General features: G+C 38.4%; 1 protein-coding gene across 1 annotated transcript; it reads right to left on the bottom strand.

Moving 5' to 3' along the window:
• On the bottom strand, window positions 1-12,590 carry IRAK4 (interleukin-1 receptor-associated kinase 4). Its single transcript, XM_009702837.1, has 11 exons — window positions 12,430-12,590; window positions 11,219-11,364; window positions 10,709-10,906; window positions 9,716-9,876; window positions 9,073-9,137; window positions 8,650-8,764; window positions 6,477-6,586; window positions 3,679-3,862; window positions 2,836-2,898; window positions 126-284; window positions 1-33 (listed from the first exon to the last, which is right to left on the bottom strand). The coding sequence occupies exons 1-11, from the start codon at window positions 12,588-12,590 to the stop codon at window positions 1-3; spliced, it is 1,395 nt and encodes a 464-aa protein (XP_009701139.1).
• Window positions 12,591-12,640: the final 50 nt, after the last annotated feature.

Raw genomic sequence — 12,640 nt, 5'->3', positions numbered from 1 at the left:
TCAAGTTTTTATCTCCTGTAGATGCTGTTGGACCTGCAAGAGAACAGCCAGAAACATAAATAACTGCTAAGCACACACATGGACACACACGCTCAAAACTGCCTTTTCTCAGAAAGGCTACCTACCATCTTAATGTCAGGCCTTCTTGTTTTCTTCTCGTTCAGACACTGATCAGCAATTGAATACATTTTGTGAACTGAAGGTGCATCCCAGTCGCTCATCTTTTCATCAACATAATCCTCAATAGTTGCTTCCTCATCCTCAATTTCATCTCTGATACTTAACTGCAAGAGAGTTTGAACCCCAGAGCAGACAACACTCGTCAGCATCTGAACATTACGTATTCCACACTAACACACTGGAAACTTGCTTTTGAGCGTTCATTTCTCTCCTCAACCACTTTTCTAGACAAAGAACGATGACAATTGTTCAGCAGCATAATTACTTATTAATATCTGCAGAAACAGCCTATAAGACTACAAATGAACTATGTATTTTTATTATACATTATTTCTAATTGAGTTAATGCAAAATCATAAAGCAATTTTCTTTAAGCTGCATCATTAAGCTTTACCCTTCTCCCAGTTCAAGGCTCAGTTTCCTAGTATTGTCTCCTTTTTAAGAGAAGCAGCACGATCAACATGAAGGATCTGTGTTTACTTAATAATCCACAAATACACAAGCTTAAGTTTGAATAATTTCTCCTTTTTTTATTAACTTTATCAAGCCTCTTTCTGTAAACTAATGCTTTCTGTCAGCAGTCTCAGTAGCTGCTGTATCTATTCTGAAGGAAACTTCTAGTCTGAAATCAATTTTTACATCTGACTGTTTTAGTCCAAAGCTCTCCAGCTCCAGCACACTTGAAATGCATTACCTGTAATAAGAAACACAGTTTGAGGAATACCTCAGACAGGTCAGTAGGGTAAATGAAGTAAGAAATAAAAGTCAGCAAGTAGAGGCAGGTCTTCTGCCTTCCTCTATGGATCAGTCTGAAATTGCTGACTGATGTTTAACTATCCCAAAATTTTCAAAGCTAAGGATGCCACACTATCTTGCACTGACCATTCTCTTTATGCTCCCAAAAGTACATCACCAAGACAAACTGTACCAGTCAAATTATACTTTACATTCCTTTTTAGATCTCATCTTTAAAAAACCCTGCTTCAAATCAACCCCAAAACCTCAAGATTCAGTTTGACAGGGACCAAGTTCTCCAAGGTCTTTACAGAGCTCAACAGGATAAGTATTACACCACTCCAGAAGACAGAGCTTAGAGGGAAAATAATTCTATTAATAGTATTGCTAAAGCTACGGAAGAAACTGATCTGTTATCAAAGAGTATGGAACAAAACCAACCCAAACCTCAATGCTACTTCACACTCAGTAAGTCTTTATGTAAAACAAATTCTAGGAAAACCTTGGATTAGGTAGTTCAGAATTTAATTTTAAGCTAAATGAAAGGCTTGTGGCACACCCCCACACCCTCGACACTGCCAGAAACTCCCAGCCCGACGGACCACGCGTGGCGTGTCACGTCCCGCACAGACCTCTGCCGGGGAAGGGCGAGGCCCCTCGGCTGACAGACAGGGCCCTTAGCCAATCAAACGCCTTGGCCAAGAGAGGTTTCTAGAGCACTGACCATGCACGACCACAGGTCAGATTGACCAAGGGTACAAACGGAGCCCACCAGGGGTCACGATGAGTGGGTCCTCCTCGGAGCAGTGGGTCTGCAGCTGGGGACTCTCCCCTGGGGTTGGGACGCTGCCCAAGGAAACTCCTCGAGGTTGAGACTCTCATCTTATAGGTGAGTGAGCGTGCATTGTGGATTATCACCCCAAAGTCTGGGGATCCCCTAAGCTGTGTAGCAATTGAATTCCACGTGGTATCCTGAACCTGTGTTTGCTAAATGTCTGTCAGAGTGTAAAGTGATTCTGATTAAGAGCACATTTTTTCTTTTTAATCCTGAGTTTATCATTGATTAAGCAACTTTGGTTAGACAAATAAATTCCCTTTCGAGTTTGCCATCTGCCTGGTTTGATTGCGTGTATCTAATCCTTTAGACATCAACCATTGACCACGTCTGGGACTAGGAGTAGATCAGCCACACCTAGACTCCTCTCTGAGAAGGAGTTTGGAAAGCAAGGGGCTCCTCTCTGAGCCTCGTGACACGACAGAGAGTCTCCCTGACCTTGTCCCCTACGCAGTAAATACTGGTGTGCCTCCATGACAAGCCTAAATGAAGAACAGCCCTGTAAGACTTTTAATTCAAGAGTGAGCTCTGAGACTTCAGTTTCCTAATTCTTAGACTGAATTACTAATTGAATAGTAAAAAAGAAAACAAAATTGAACCCACCCTTCATCCTGCAAAAAAGCCCTTACATTCCAAACTTCCCTAAGGTGAAAAACACAAGGTATTTGCAGATTATTAGTAAAGATGAAGAAGATGAAAATTCATACAGGAATGGTAAGTAGTATAAAGTAACAACTGAGAAGAATAGTTTAGAATGTCCTGGTGAATGAGGAACTATCAGGGTATCTGGGTATAAGAGGAGTATGCTGACAAAGCGTAATGGTACTAGAATAAGAAGCAGTACCAAAACAAAGAGAACTATAGTATCAGGAAGGAGATGAATTTGGGGACTGAACAATCTTCTACCAGCCAAGAGAGGAAAGTTTCAACCTCACCTCTAAGACAAACATTGACACGAGAGCTATTTTCATAACTATGTATTTTCATGACTAATTTGACTGTTTCAGAACCTGTTAACTGATTATGATTTCATGTAAAATGATCCTGGAGCAGGGGGAGGGGAGGAGAAAGCAAAAAGAACATACTAGTAGCTGTGGCTCCCGGTTTTCATCTACTGGAGGAAGACCCGTTATTATTTCTAGTAAGACCTAGGAGCAAAACATCAGAAGAGAAAAATCAAGCATAGAATAATCCTTAGCATACATACTATTTGCAAAAGAGCACAACCCCTGGTCTCTCAAACAAATGCTCACAGGATCTGTATTTGTCCAGAGACAGCTCTCTAGACAAGTCATTGTCGCTGTTGTTCCCATCTTTATTTTCATTAAGTGTTACCAGCAAGTTTTTCTCACCCTGCGTTGTGTTGCTTCAAAGCCAGATGGAAGGATTCCCAGAGTATCCAGAGACAGTGCCTGGCCGACCTCCCCATGAAACTGAATGCCATGACGGAAGGGGCCAATAGCAAGTAGGCTCTTGGGTCTATTCAGAGGGGATTCATTATTCTCCCAAATATTAAGCTGACGCCTTTTTTGTACTCAGTTTTAAGGCAAATCCCACATGGACAGCATACTTTTGGTGCTGAAATATAGTCAACCACACTTATTTTTGGAACATTTTCTTTAATTTTCTTTTGCCAGCCTGAGTTACATTTTTGTGCAATACTACGCAAGAAGAAACAATGTTCCACATTACTTCAAACTACATTTAGCTGGAACTTGAAATATTATTTTACTCTGGTCTTTCACATGCAAATTCAACACACCAAAATGATTTTAAACCAATCAAAGTTTAGAAACACTATCTTAAGAGCACATCTATTGGGAAAAAGAAAAATGATAGATCAGAGTAATTATTTCAGATATTCTTGATTTTGCATGCTTTTATCATTTACAAAAAAAGTCATATACTGCTTCCCACATTCTACTTACTACTCCAAAACTGAAGATATCAGATTTAGGTGTTATCTCTCCTCGCAGAGCTTCAGGCGCCATATAGGCTGCTGTTCCAACAATTCTTTCAGTCATGATTGTTTGTGTGAATGTTACAGATGCTCTTGCAAGTCCAAAGTCAGAAATTTTGGGCGTATATGTATCAGTTAATAAAATATTGGCACTGGGAGAGAGGGTAGGGAGGGGAAAAAAAAGAAAAAAACCAAGACTTTTACAAACCAGTACAGTAGTTACATTTTGTAACAGACTAATAACTCTTTAGTAACTAAATGCAAACTGCTATTTTGACTGTTTCTTGAAATCTAAGATATTTATAACATTATTCATAGAACAAAAAATGTAAGACTTAATTTTGTTGGAAATTTCTCAATTGCAAAATTAATTGCTCTAAATCAAGAACTGGCTGCCAAGATCCATCCGTGTTTTCTCTTGTGCAGGCATGCATGCAAAAAAAAAAAAACCCACAACCAACAAAAAAAAAACCACCAGGCAAAAAACCCAAGAAAAAAAACAAAACAGAAAAAAAAAAAAACACCGCACGGAAAAAACCCAAACACCTCCCCTACCCCCAAATCCTACGAATACAAAAATTTCTTAGATCAATTGTTACACTCATGTTTTGGATCTGAATACTCTTTGTTTCAGAAGGATAATAGAGAATACTTAGCTCTGATCAACTGGTACTGGATCACAGCATAATTCTTAACTGCCTAAATCTCTCCTCAGAACTAAAATAAGCAGGTTTTTATACCTATTATTGAATACTATGTCAACCATTACAAATTCACATGCCAAATGAATACTAATACTCTTATTCTTCTCTTGGAAGAGAAACAGAGAACTTATTAATGCTGGAATAACATAAGTGCTGCGTTTCCACTTGATCTCCAGCTTCTACTTCCCTTAAATAAAAAACAACCCTGAAGAATAAGGCTCATCTGAAAGACCTTCATGATTTCATAAAATAGTGGGATGAATTACAGCATAAACTTTCTACTGTTTTTTTAAACTTGTAGCACTTGGAACAATTTTTAAAATCACTTGATTTAACATTTCTGTAATCATGCTCATTTTCTGACTCCCTTAATGGAACTATAAGAAAAGCACATAGCCAGATACAACATGTACCACTTACTAGAAATTTTTATTTCTAACTTCCCCTTCTTGTTCACTAAACCTTCTCAAGAAAATTAACAGAGCTGTAAGTTACAACAGATCACTTGGTGTTAGAACTGCTGTAAATAGTGTTAAATACAAGACCACTGCAAAAGGCCAAACACTAGTCAAGGCGTCAACCACCAACTGGTTTTGTATTTAAAGCTCAACTTCTAAAAGACAGAACACCAGGATCACAACTTCATAAATCTGAGCTTCTTACCAACTTGAGTCAAGTCCAAAAAGAGCGGTCACTTTTTTGATACACCACTAAGCACAACAGAAGCAAGTTTTAGTGCAACTGTCAAGCTTCAAGAAATAGTGAACTACCTCCTGGGCATAACCAAGCCACAAAACTATGGACAACTCTGAGAACACCCATTCAGTCATGTCCCCTCTAGCCTACAGAGAAGCTGTTCCAGTGCCTGTATGGTTATGAATTGTCTCCACACGTCACAGCAAAATGAGGACTGAATTTAACCTTAGATGTCTCTCCACCTAAGTTTTACATGGGAGTGGCAGCACTATTAATAACACCAACTAAACTTATTGAACTATTCACATTGCAAGAGGTTGCAAAATGGAATCCAATCAAAAGAAAAAACAAACCCCAATCCTGTAATATGATCAACTCACAGCAGTTAGAAGGGTAGAGTAGCGTAAGGTAAAAAAATGCGTCCCTTCCAGTCATTACACTTGTCCAGAGGCTTAAGCAGGGAAGAAAGAGGAAACATTAATTGTCAAAGCAGCAAGGACATTCTACGAGGCAGCTGAAGCAAAAGCTTGTTCCTCACAAGCTGGAAGGTCACAAAACTAAAGTGGCTTACATTTAGCAGAGTTGCCAGAAGCCAGAAAGCTACCTAAACATTCACCCATGACACCCAATCAGTTAGTTCCACCTTCTTAACCCACAGGAGGAGTAAGGCAGCAGGGGATCTTCTTCAAAGATTTGGACTGCTTTGGTATTTTAAAAAAACAAATACAAGAAGCTGTAGTAAGGAAGGGGGGAGAAAAAAAACCCACACAATACAAAAAACTCCTACCAAACCCTACAACAAACCCCTGACCTTTTCTGAGCTCCAATAACCCTAGAAAAAATTCTGGTATAACAAACATGTGAATGTACATTATCCCTGAAGAACCCTGAACTTCATAAACCTGACTGAAGTAATTTTACTGTCTTCATAATAAATAGCAGTAAATCAAAGGAGACACTCTGAAGAAATGTTCTAGAAAAAAAAAAAAAGGCAGGTTTTCATCTGAAAAATTCCTCATTTAAAAAGTCATTATGTTCTCCAACAGCAGGTTTTTCATTAGCAGCATTTGTGAAAGAACAGAACTTCTGGGTGTCCTCGCAGCACTCAAAATAACTATTTGATAGTAACAGATTACAATGGCCTTATAATTATCTTTAGAAGTCTGTACTGGTCATGTCCTTGTGGCACAGACAAGATTATGGCGATGGATGTCACTTGCAGAAAAGACTGTGCCCTTGACTGAAGCCATGCTTCTTGCAGTTTGCTCTAAAATGACTTTAACAGGGGGAAGAAAAAAGGAAAAAAGAAAAAAAAAGAAAAAAGGATAAAGGGGCAATGCAGCCAGCAATAGTCAGTAGCTTTTACCTTTTAATATCTCTGTGAATATGATTATTTTCATGCAAAAAGTTGATGCCATTTGCTGTACCTTGAACAATTTTACATCTTGTATTCCAAGAAATCGGTGGAGTATCATCCTTGAATAAGGGAGAAAGGCAATTAGAAAGGTGAAAATCTAATATACATATATATATGCTCACATAAAACAAAACAAAACATACAAAATGCAAAACTGACTTGTTGCTATGTTTTGTTGTTTTCAAGTACATCATTAAAAAGACTAATAGCATACATTTCTTAATTTACTTGGGCAGAAATACATGTGTTTGTAACATTCAGTTCTTTGCCCTGCATTTTGCCTTAGATTAATTCGCCTGTTGCAAAAACGGTGTTCTTGATAATATTCAACTCTGATCCTACAAGGCCAGGTGCACTGCAAAGAACTGCCTGTATCTACTGCATCTTCCACTTCATACCAGCACTGATACCAGAGCTTTTTAACCCAAAGCAAGTAATTCAAAGCAATCAACAGTTTTTACTAACAATCAGCAAGTCAATCTTCCAGTGTTTCTAGATTTACCATTTCTCAAGAGTTTAGCTTGATTCATGTTACTAACCAGACCTTAGAAGTGAGGACACCTACATTTCAAAACCACTTCTTAATCTTGCCAGTGGCCAAGGGAAGAGGATTAGAGTATCTCACCATTCCACCACCTTCCTCACCTGTTCCTCAAAGTCCAGACAAGAAGATGACAGCAACAAGAGTCCATGCCTCAGACACATCCAGTAATGCCACAAAATGAAGTTATCAGCAAGAATGCGCATTCAGTAAGCACATTTCTCACCTATTTGACTTTATAAGAACAGTCTTTCTGATTTATAGATTCTGATTTAGACTCTTTATATCATCAGTTTGTCTCTTCCTCGTAAAGGGCTCAGTTATTTCTACTTCAGCTTTGAATTACCACCAATCTTTTAAGCTTACTTGATGATAGTGGCCAAAGTTACATGCATGAACATTTTCATATACACCCTCGTCAAGCACTGCTCATTTCTGCAGATAAACTTGCAGTGCCTGAAGTAAAAATTAGTCTCTCTTCTGCACAGATTCAGTTGAAAAAAAAAAATAAAAATTGCACACATATAAGTGTTTGCAAGCAAATCAACCAAACCACCCTAAGACAGCAGTGCTACCGAACATATCCAGTCCTTTCCCCAGTGACTGCCACTCACTCTCATCCTAACACCACTTCCTTCCTGTTGGGGCAGAAGTATTTGTGCAGCCCTGCAGAGGAAACCTCTCCAGGTAAAAATTTAGTATTTTTTTCACCGAGTATTTTCTCAGCCTGATCAGTTCCCTAACTCAGCTCTTTCTCCAACTACTAAATGCTTGAGTCAGTACAACAGGAAGATCAGTCCAGAAAAAAACAACACAACATTTTTAGGGGGCATGGGGGCTTGAAGTAGCACCAGTTTAAAATGTTCACCAGATTACAACCTCAGAAGCTGCATTTGCTTAACATAAAGCAGATTTTTTAATTCCTTCAACAAACTAACACGGACACTCAGCTACTAGGTTAAGTCTGGTTTGCTATTGGTATCACTCTAACAAGCAACTGCTTGTCCTTCATACACAGAGTTGCCTTACCAAAAACACAGCAACTTATTATTTATTAAATGCCAAGGCTAGAAAACACATCATTTGATTAAATCAGAAGCAAGCATTGCATTTACACAAAAAACTAACTAAAAAAAATTTATTTAGGCACTTCAGAAAGAGATACGCAGACTATGAACATTGTATTATAACCACTATCACAAGGCCAATGAACAAAGGGCAATTTCACAATGCAGAATCTCAAGAACTAGCAGGGAACACGCCAATGACAGAACTGGAAACCACACTGCAGCACCTTCTGCTCTGCTCCACAAAGGCACAGCAACTCCAAGCTCCTGTGTCACTTCAGGTACTGGTACATGACATTGTACTGTCAGCCTGCTTTGACTTTCAAGTGTCTAAAACATTCGTATAAACGGTTATTGGAAGAGTACTTGTTATCGTATTTGTCTTCCAGAACACAGAAGTAAGCAGTAAAACATCGTTTGGCCATTACAGTTCAGTACTGTTTCAAAGACATTTCATAGGTATCTATACTTTAGCAAAGTAAGACAACTGGAAGCTAGAAAACATTTTACTCACCAGACAAGCAAGTCTGTCAAGCAGTGAACCGTTGGGCATGTATTCGTACACCAGACATGGCTGAGCACCATCACTTGAGTAACCAAGTAATTCTACTAGATTTTCATGCTGACACCTATAGCAAAAAAAATCTATTCATATATGCTCTGAAAGACTCCCAATGTTCGAGGAAAGTACAAGGTAGAGGGAACCTGATCCCCAGTTACTTGTTCCAGCCCTACTGCACATAGCCAGGTTTCTGCAGAGGTGCTTTAAAATGAACAAAATACAGTCATGTTGTATATGAAACTTTTTCACTTAAAATGAAAACAGTTAAGTTATGCTTAGAAAGACAAAAATAAGGGATCACACTAGCTAACGTGTTATCTGCCAACTTCAATCCCCATAAAAAGCTATAATGGCATCATATAACACTATACTCACTTTGCCATCATTTTTATCTCTTGGTCAAATTGCTGTTTCAAGTCCTGAACACTAACATCAACCATCTACAAAAGGAAATATTTGACGTTAAGATCGCTGGCCATATAAAAATGCACAGTTCTTCATTAAAATAATCAGAATTGTAAGCCTTTCTTTAGATTAGTAACAACTACTTAACTGTTTACAATTTTTTTACTTAAAGTATGAGAGCGTGATCTCATACTAATATCACTTACTCATTACAAAATTAATTATTCAAACAAACCATTGGTTATGAAGACTAAAATTCTATGGTAATACCTATTTAGCTTGTGAATTGCTCATCGGATTCTGAAGGGGAAACCTGCCTAGCACCCCTTCCCTTCTGCCACTTCTTGTGTGCAGGGGAGGGAGGGGAACCAGGAGAGTGCTCTGCTCTTCTGGACAACTTGCAAAGGAGAGCTGCAGAAACGGCAAGACTTCATCTCCGGTAACTCTGCTGACTCAGACCACTCACGGGACTACAGGGTAAGGTTCTCAACCCAGCTAATGTTTAATATGGTGGCAGTACTTGAAGTGTATCATTCAACACTTTCCACAGATAAACAAGCCTATACTATAAAGTACACAGTCATTAAAAAGAAAAATGCCCAGGACAACTCACAGCAACGAGCTTCTTGACAGCGACATTTCTGCCATTGATGTAGCCTTTGAACACAACGCCAAAGCCACCTTCTCCCAGTTTATTACCTCCAGCTGATTCTGGTCGCGCATCGAAGTTATTTGTAACACTTTCCAAGTCATGAAACCAAAACTTATGGAAATCTGAAAGACATATTTGCCATTTATCACAGAGCTATGTTTTCACTTAAGGATCAAGTTTATTGAATAGATTTTCCACTTCAGTTCTATTAAACCAAAAACTTGCTACCACACAAATCCTGACATAGTGGAACCCTACTTCCAGCTTTGTGACGAAGATGCCAGGAAAAAAAAAAAAAAAAAAAAGAAATGCAAATAAATATATATAATTAGCTATGCATAATTTTCTTCACAATTAGCACTGTAGCAGCCTTCTGATTGCATTTTTGTTCATACTCGTAATACAGGTAACAGAAATTAAATGTTCAGCAGATCACAGAGAGATCCACGCTGCATCAGATATAAAAAGATATCTAGGTCATATCAGGTTTCTGGCAGAAACCCAAAAGTGGACCTTTAGGAAGGAACAGACCAACCATACACTTTCCTAGAATGCTTTCTTTAGTCATTTTTCTTCCAACATTCTTAGTCATTTCTGACATGTAAAAACCAGCTTTAAAACACAAGACGCTATACACAGTCTACAAAATCAGTATTGAAAAAGGGCAACAGGATTATATGTCGCACAAAATAAATTGCAATTTAATTAACAGTCAAGTTTTCCATCACAGTAGCCACCTTACTGGCAAGGTGCGTCTCACATTGACATTTTATTACCCAAGCTAAATTCACAGCCATGCAGAACAAGAGCAAAAGCAAGATGCCATTTCCCATAGATGCATGGTGATACGAATACACTTATTACTCTAATGCATTGCTATGATTTATTTCACGTAGGATAAAGGTCAGATCAGCAAAAACAATTGTACTTAATTCTACCAAACTAAATGCCTACCTGTGTTACTGGACTGTGAGCTGCTATTTTCTTGACTTAAGCAGGAAGGAGATGAATGTTGCTTCTCAGCACTCTCAGCTAAAACAGGCTTTACAGATGCCACTTCTTTTTCCTGTATAGGCAGTTGTTTCTCGTGTATAGGCAAGGTTTCCTGTGAAGAAAGAGGTAACTTAACTTCTTGTGCCATCCTTACAGCTTCTGAAAATGGAATATATAAAAAAAGTGTTAACTACGTTAGGAATCAGAAAAAACAAATAACTAACATCAGTATTTACTAACATTAGGAGACACATAAGTGTCCTGAGAAGGTTATATTCTGCCACCATGTGTAAACTGCAGGACCCTTACTTAAACTTGAAACTCTTATTCAAAGTGTTATTACAAATAATGGAAAATATATCAACTTTTGGTTATTCTGACCTAATCCCTTCTGATTTTCAAGTTACTCTGAAGCTCTTTAGCACCTCAGAAAACGGAGAACACAGTACAAAATGTACAAGAATAAGTTACCTGGAAGCAAAAGACTCGCTGGTGCTAGGAATTGATTCCTAATCAGCAGATCCACAAGATCAGCAACTGTACAGTTTGTTGTTCCCCAGTCATAAAGTAATTCACACGTGGGGCTCTTTCCCATTTGTACAAACGCCTCAAATCTCCTTAAAAGATAAATTAAAACCAACATTAAAAAAAAAAAGAAGTGACCTCAAGAACCATGAAGAAGGGAAAGAAATTAAAGGGAAATGACAAAAAAAAAAAATTCTCAATGTACTGAACTGTACCATACAATTATTCGCAAATCTTTTGAAAATGCAGCTAAAAAACCTAAAGAAATTCAAACAGGGGACAAATATGCAAAATATGGGAAAAACTAAGGGAAAAATATGCATACACGGCTTCAAGATTTTGTCCAGGACCCATAATATGTTGGCAATGGAACTAATAGGAAGAGAATGTCAGCGAGAGACAGAAGGCAAGTCAGAACCAGACCAAACGGAAAAAAATTTAAGTGTTTTCCACCCATTTGGCATTCACACTTGATTTTTAATATTTTTGAGATGGACATTAAGCAGAAGTTGAGATCTTGTTAACCAGTATTCTGACAGATTTATTATTATTATTTATTATTATTATAGAAAGACAAACAAAGATTTAATGCTAACATCACTAGAAAGACTGGAAACCCAAGATGATACTTAGGGTATTTAAAAATCTCATAATATTGGAATAGGTTAAGGATTCAACAAGCCCTTCCAGCAACAAAGTGTTCATAAAATACTGCTGACATTACTTCTCAAATAAACTTGTTAGTTTTAGGTCTGGAGCTCCCCACATTTGTTGGGCAGTTTCTCGGGAAAAGTGAATTAGGAGTTACAGTCCAGTTGTCTTTTGTACGAAGGTGCACAATGAAGTAGATGGTTACTAGTCTCTAGGGTACAGAAAGTTACACAGCCAATGCTGTATCTGTAAAAATACATTATCTCTGTGGCTCTAATTCATTCTAATTTCCTTAGTCAATTTTCTTTCGCTATAGCTTGTCTGAAAACTGAACTACAGAACAATTAGAAGTAATTACCCTGAGTTCCCTAAGGAAACGGTACCGTAAGATGTAAGTACCTACTGGCACACAAACTGCGATGTTACAATAACGGGATGGGATGGTCAACGGTATTCACGTCAAACAGTTAATAACAAGATTATGCTAGATGACTTCTGTATAGGACCTTATATGCATTTGGTTGTATCTGCTTTCACCAGACGGGTCGGTTATATCTACGGCTAGCTTCTTCCCCCCCTCCTGCGGATCGATGAAGTCTGCCAGCCGCCTCATGAGCCCGTAGCTAATGCAGCGGACGTACGTTGAAGTCGTGAGGGGCTTGCTCATCCTCAGCTCCTAAGGAACACGAACGGCGCCGTTACCGAAGAGGCTGGCCG

Source organism: Cariama cristata, unplaced genomic scaffold, assembly GCF_000690535.1.
Source record: "Cariama cristata isolate BGI_N322 unplaced genomic scaffold, ASM69053v1 scaffold5436, whole genome shotgun sequence".
NCBI lineage: Eukaryota > Metazoa > Chordata > Aves > Cariamiformes > Cariamidae > Cariama > Cariama cristata.
This window is presented reverse-complemented; position numbering and strand designations above follow the sequence as displayed.

Coding starts and splice junctions, on each gene's coding strand:
- IRAK4 (XM_009702837.1), bottom strand. CDS start 12,590: ATGAGCAAGCCCCTCACGACTTCAACGTACGTCCGCTGCATTAGCTAC. Junction 11,365..12,429: donor TACAACCAAATGCATATAAG/GTCCTATACAGA, acceptor TTATCTTTTAAG/GAGATTTGAGGCGTTTGTAC. Junction 9,138..9,715: donor CTGTCAAGAAGCTCGTTGCT/GTGAGTTGTCCT, acceptor TTCCTTTTGTAG/ATGGTTGATGTTAGTGTTCA.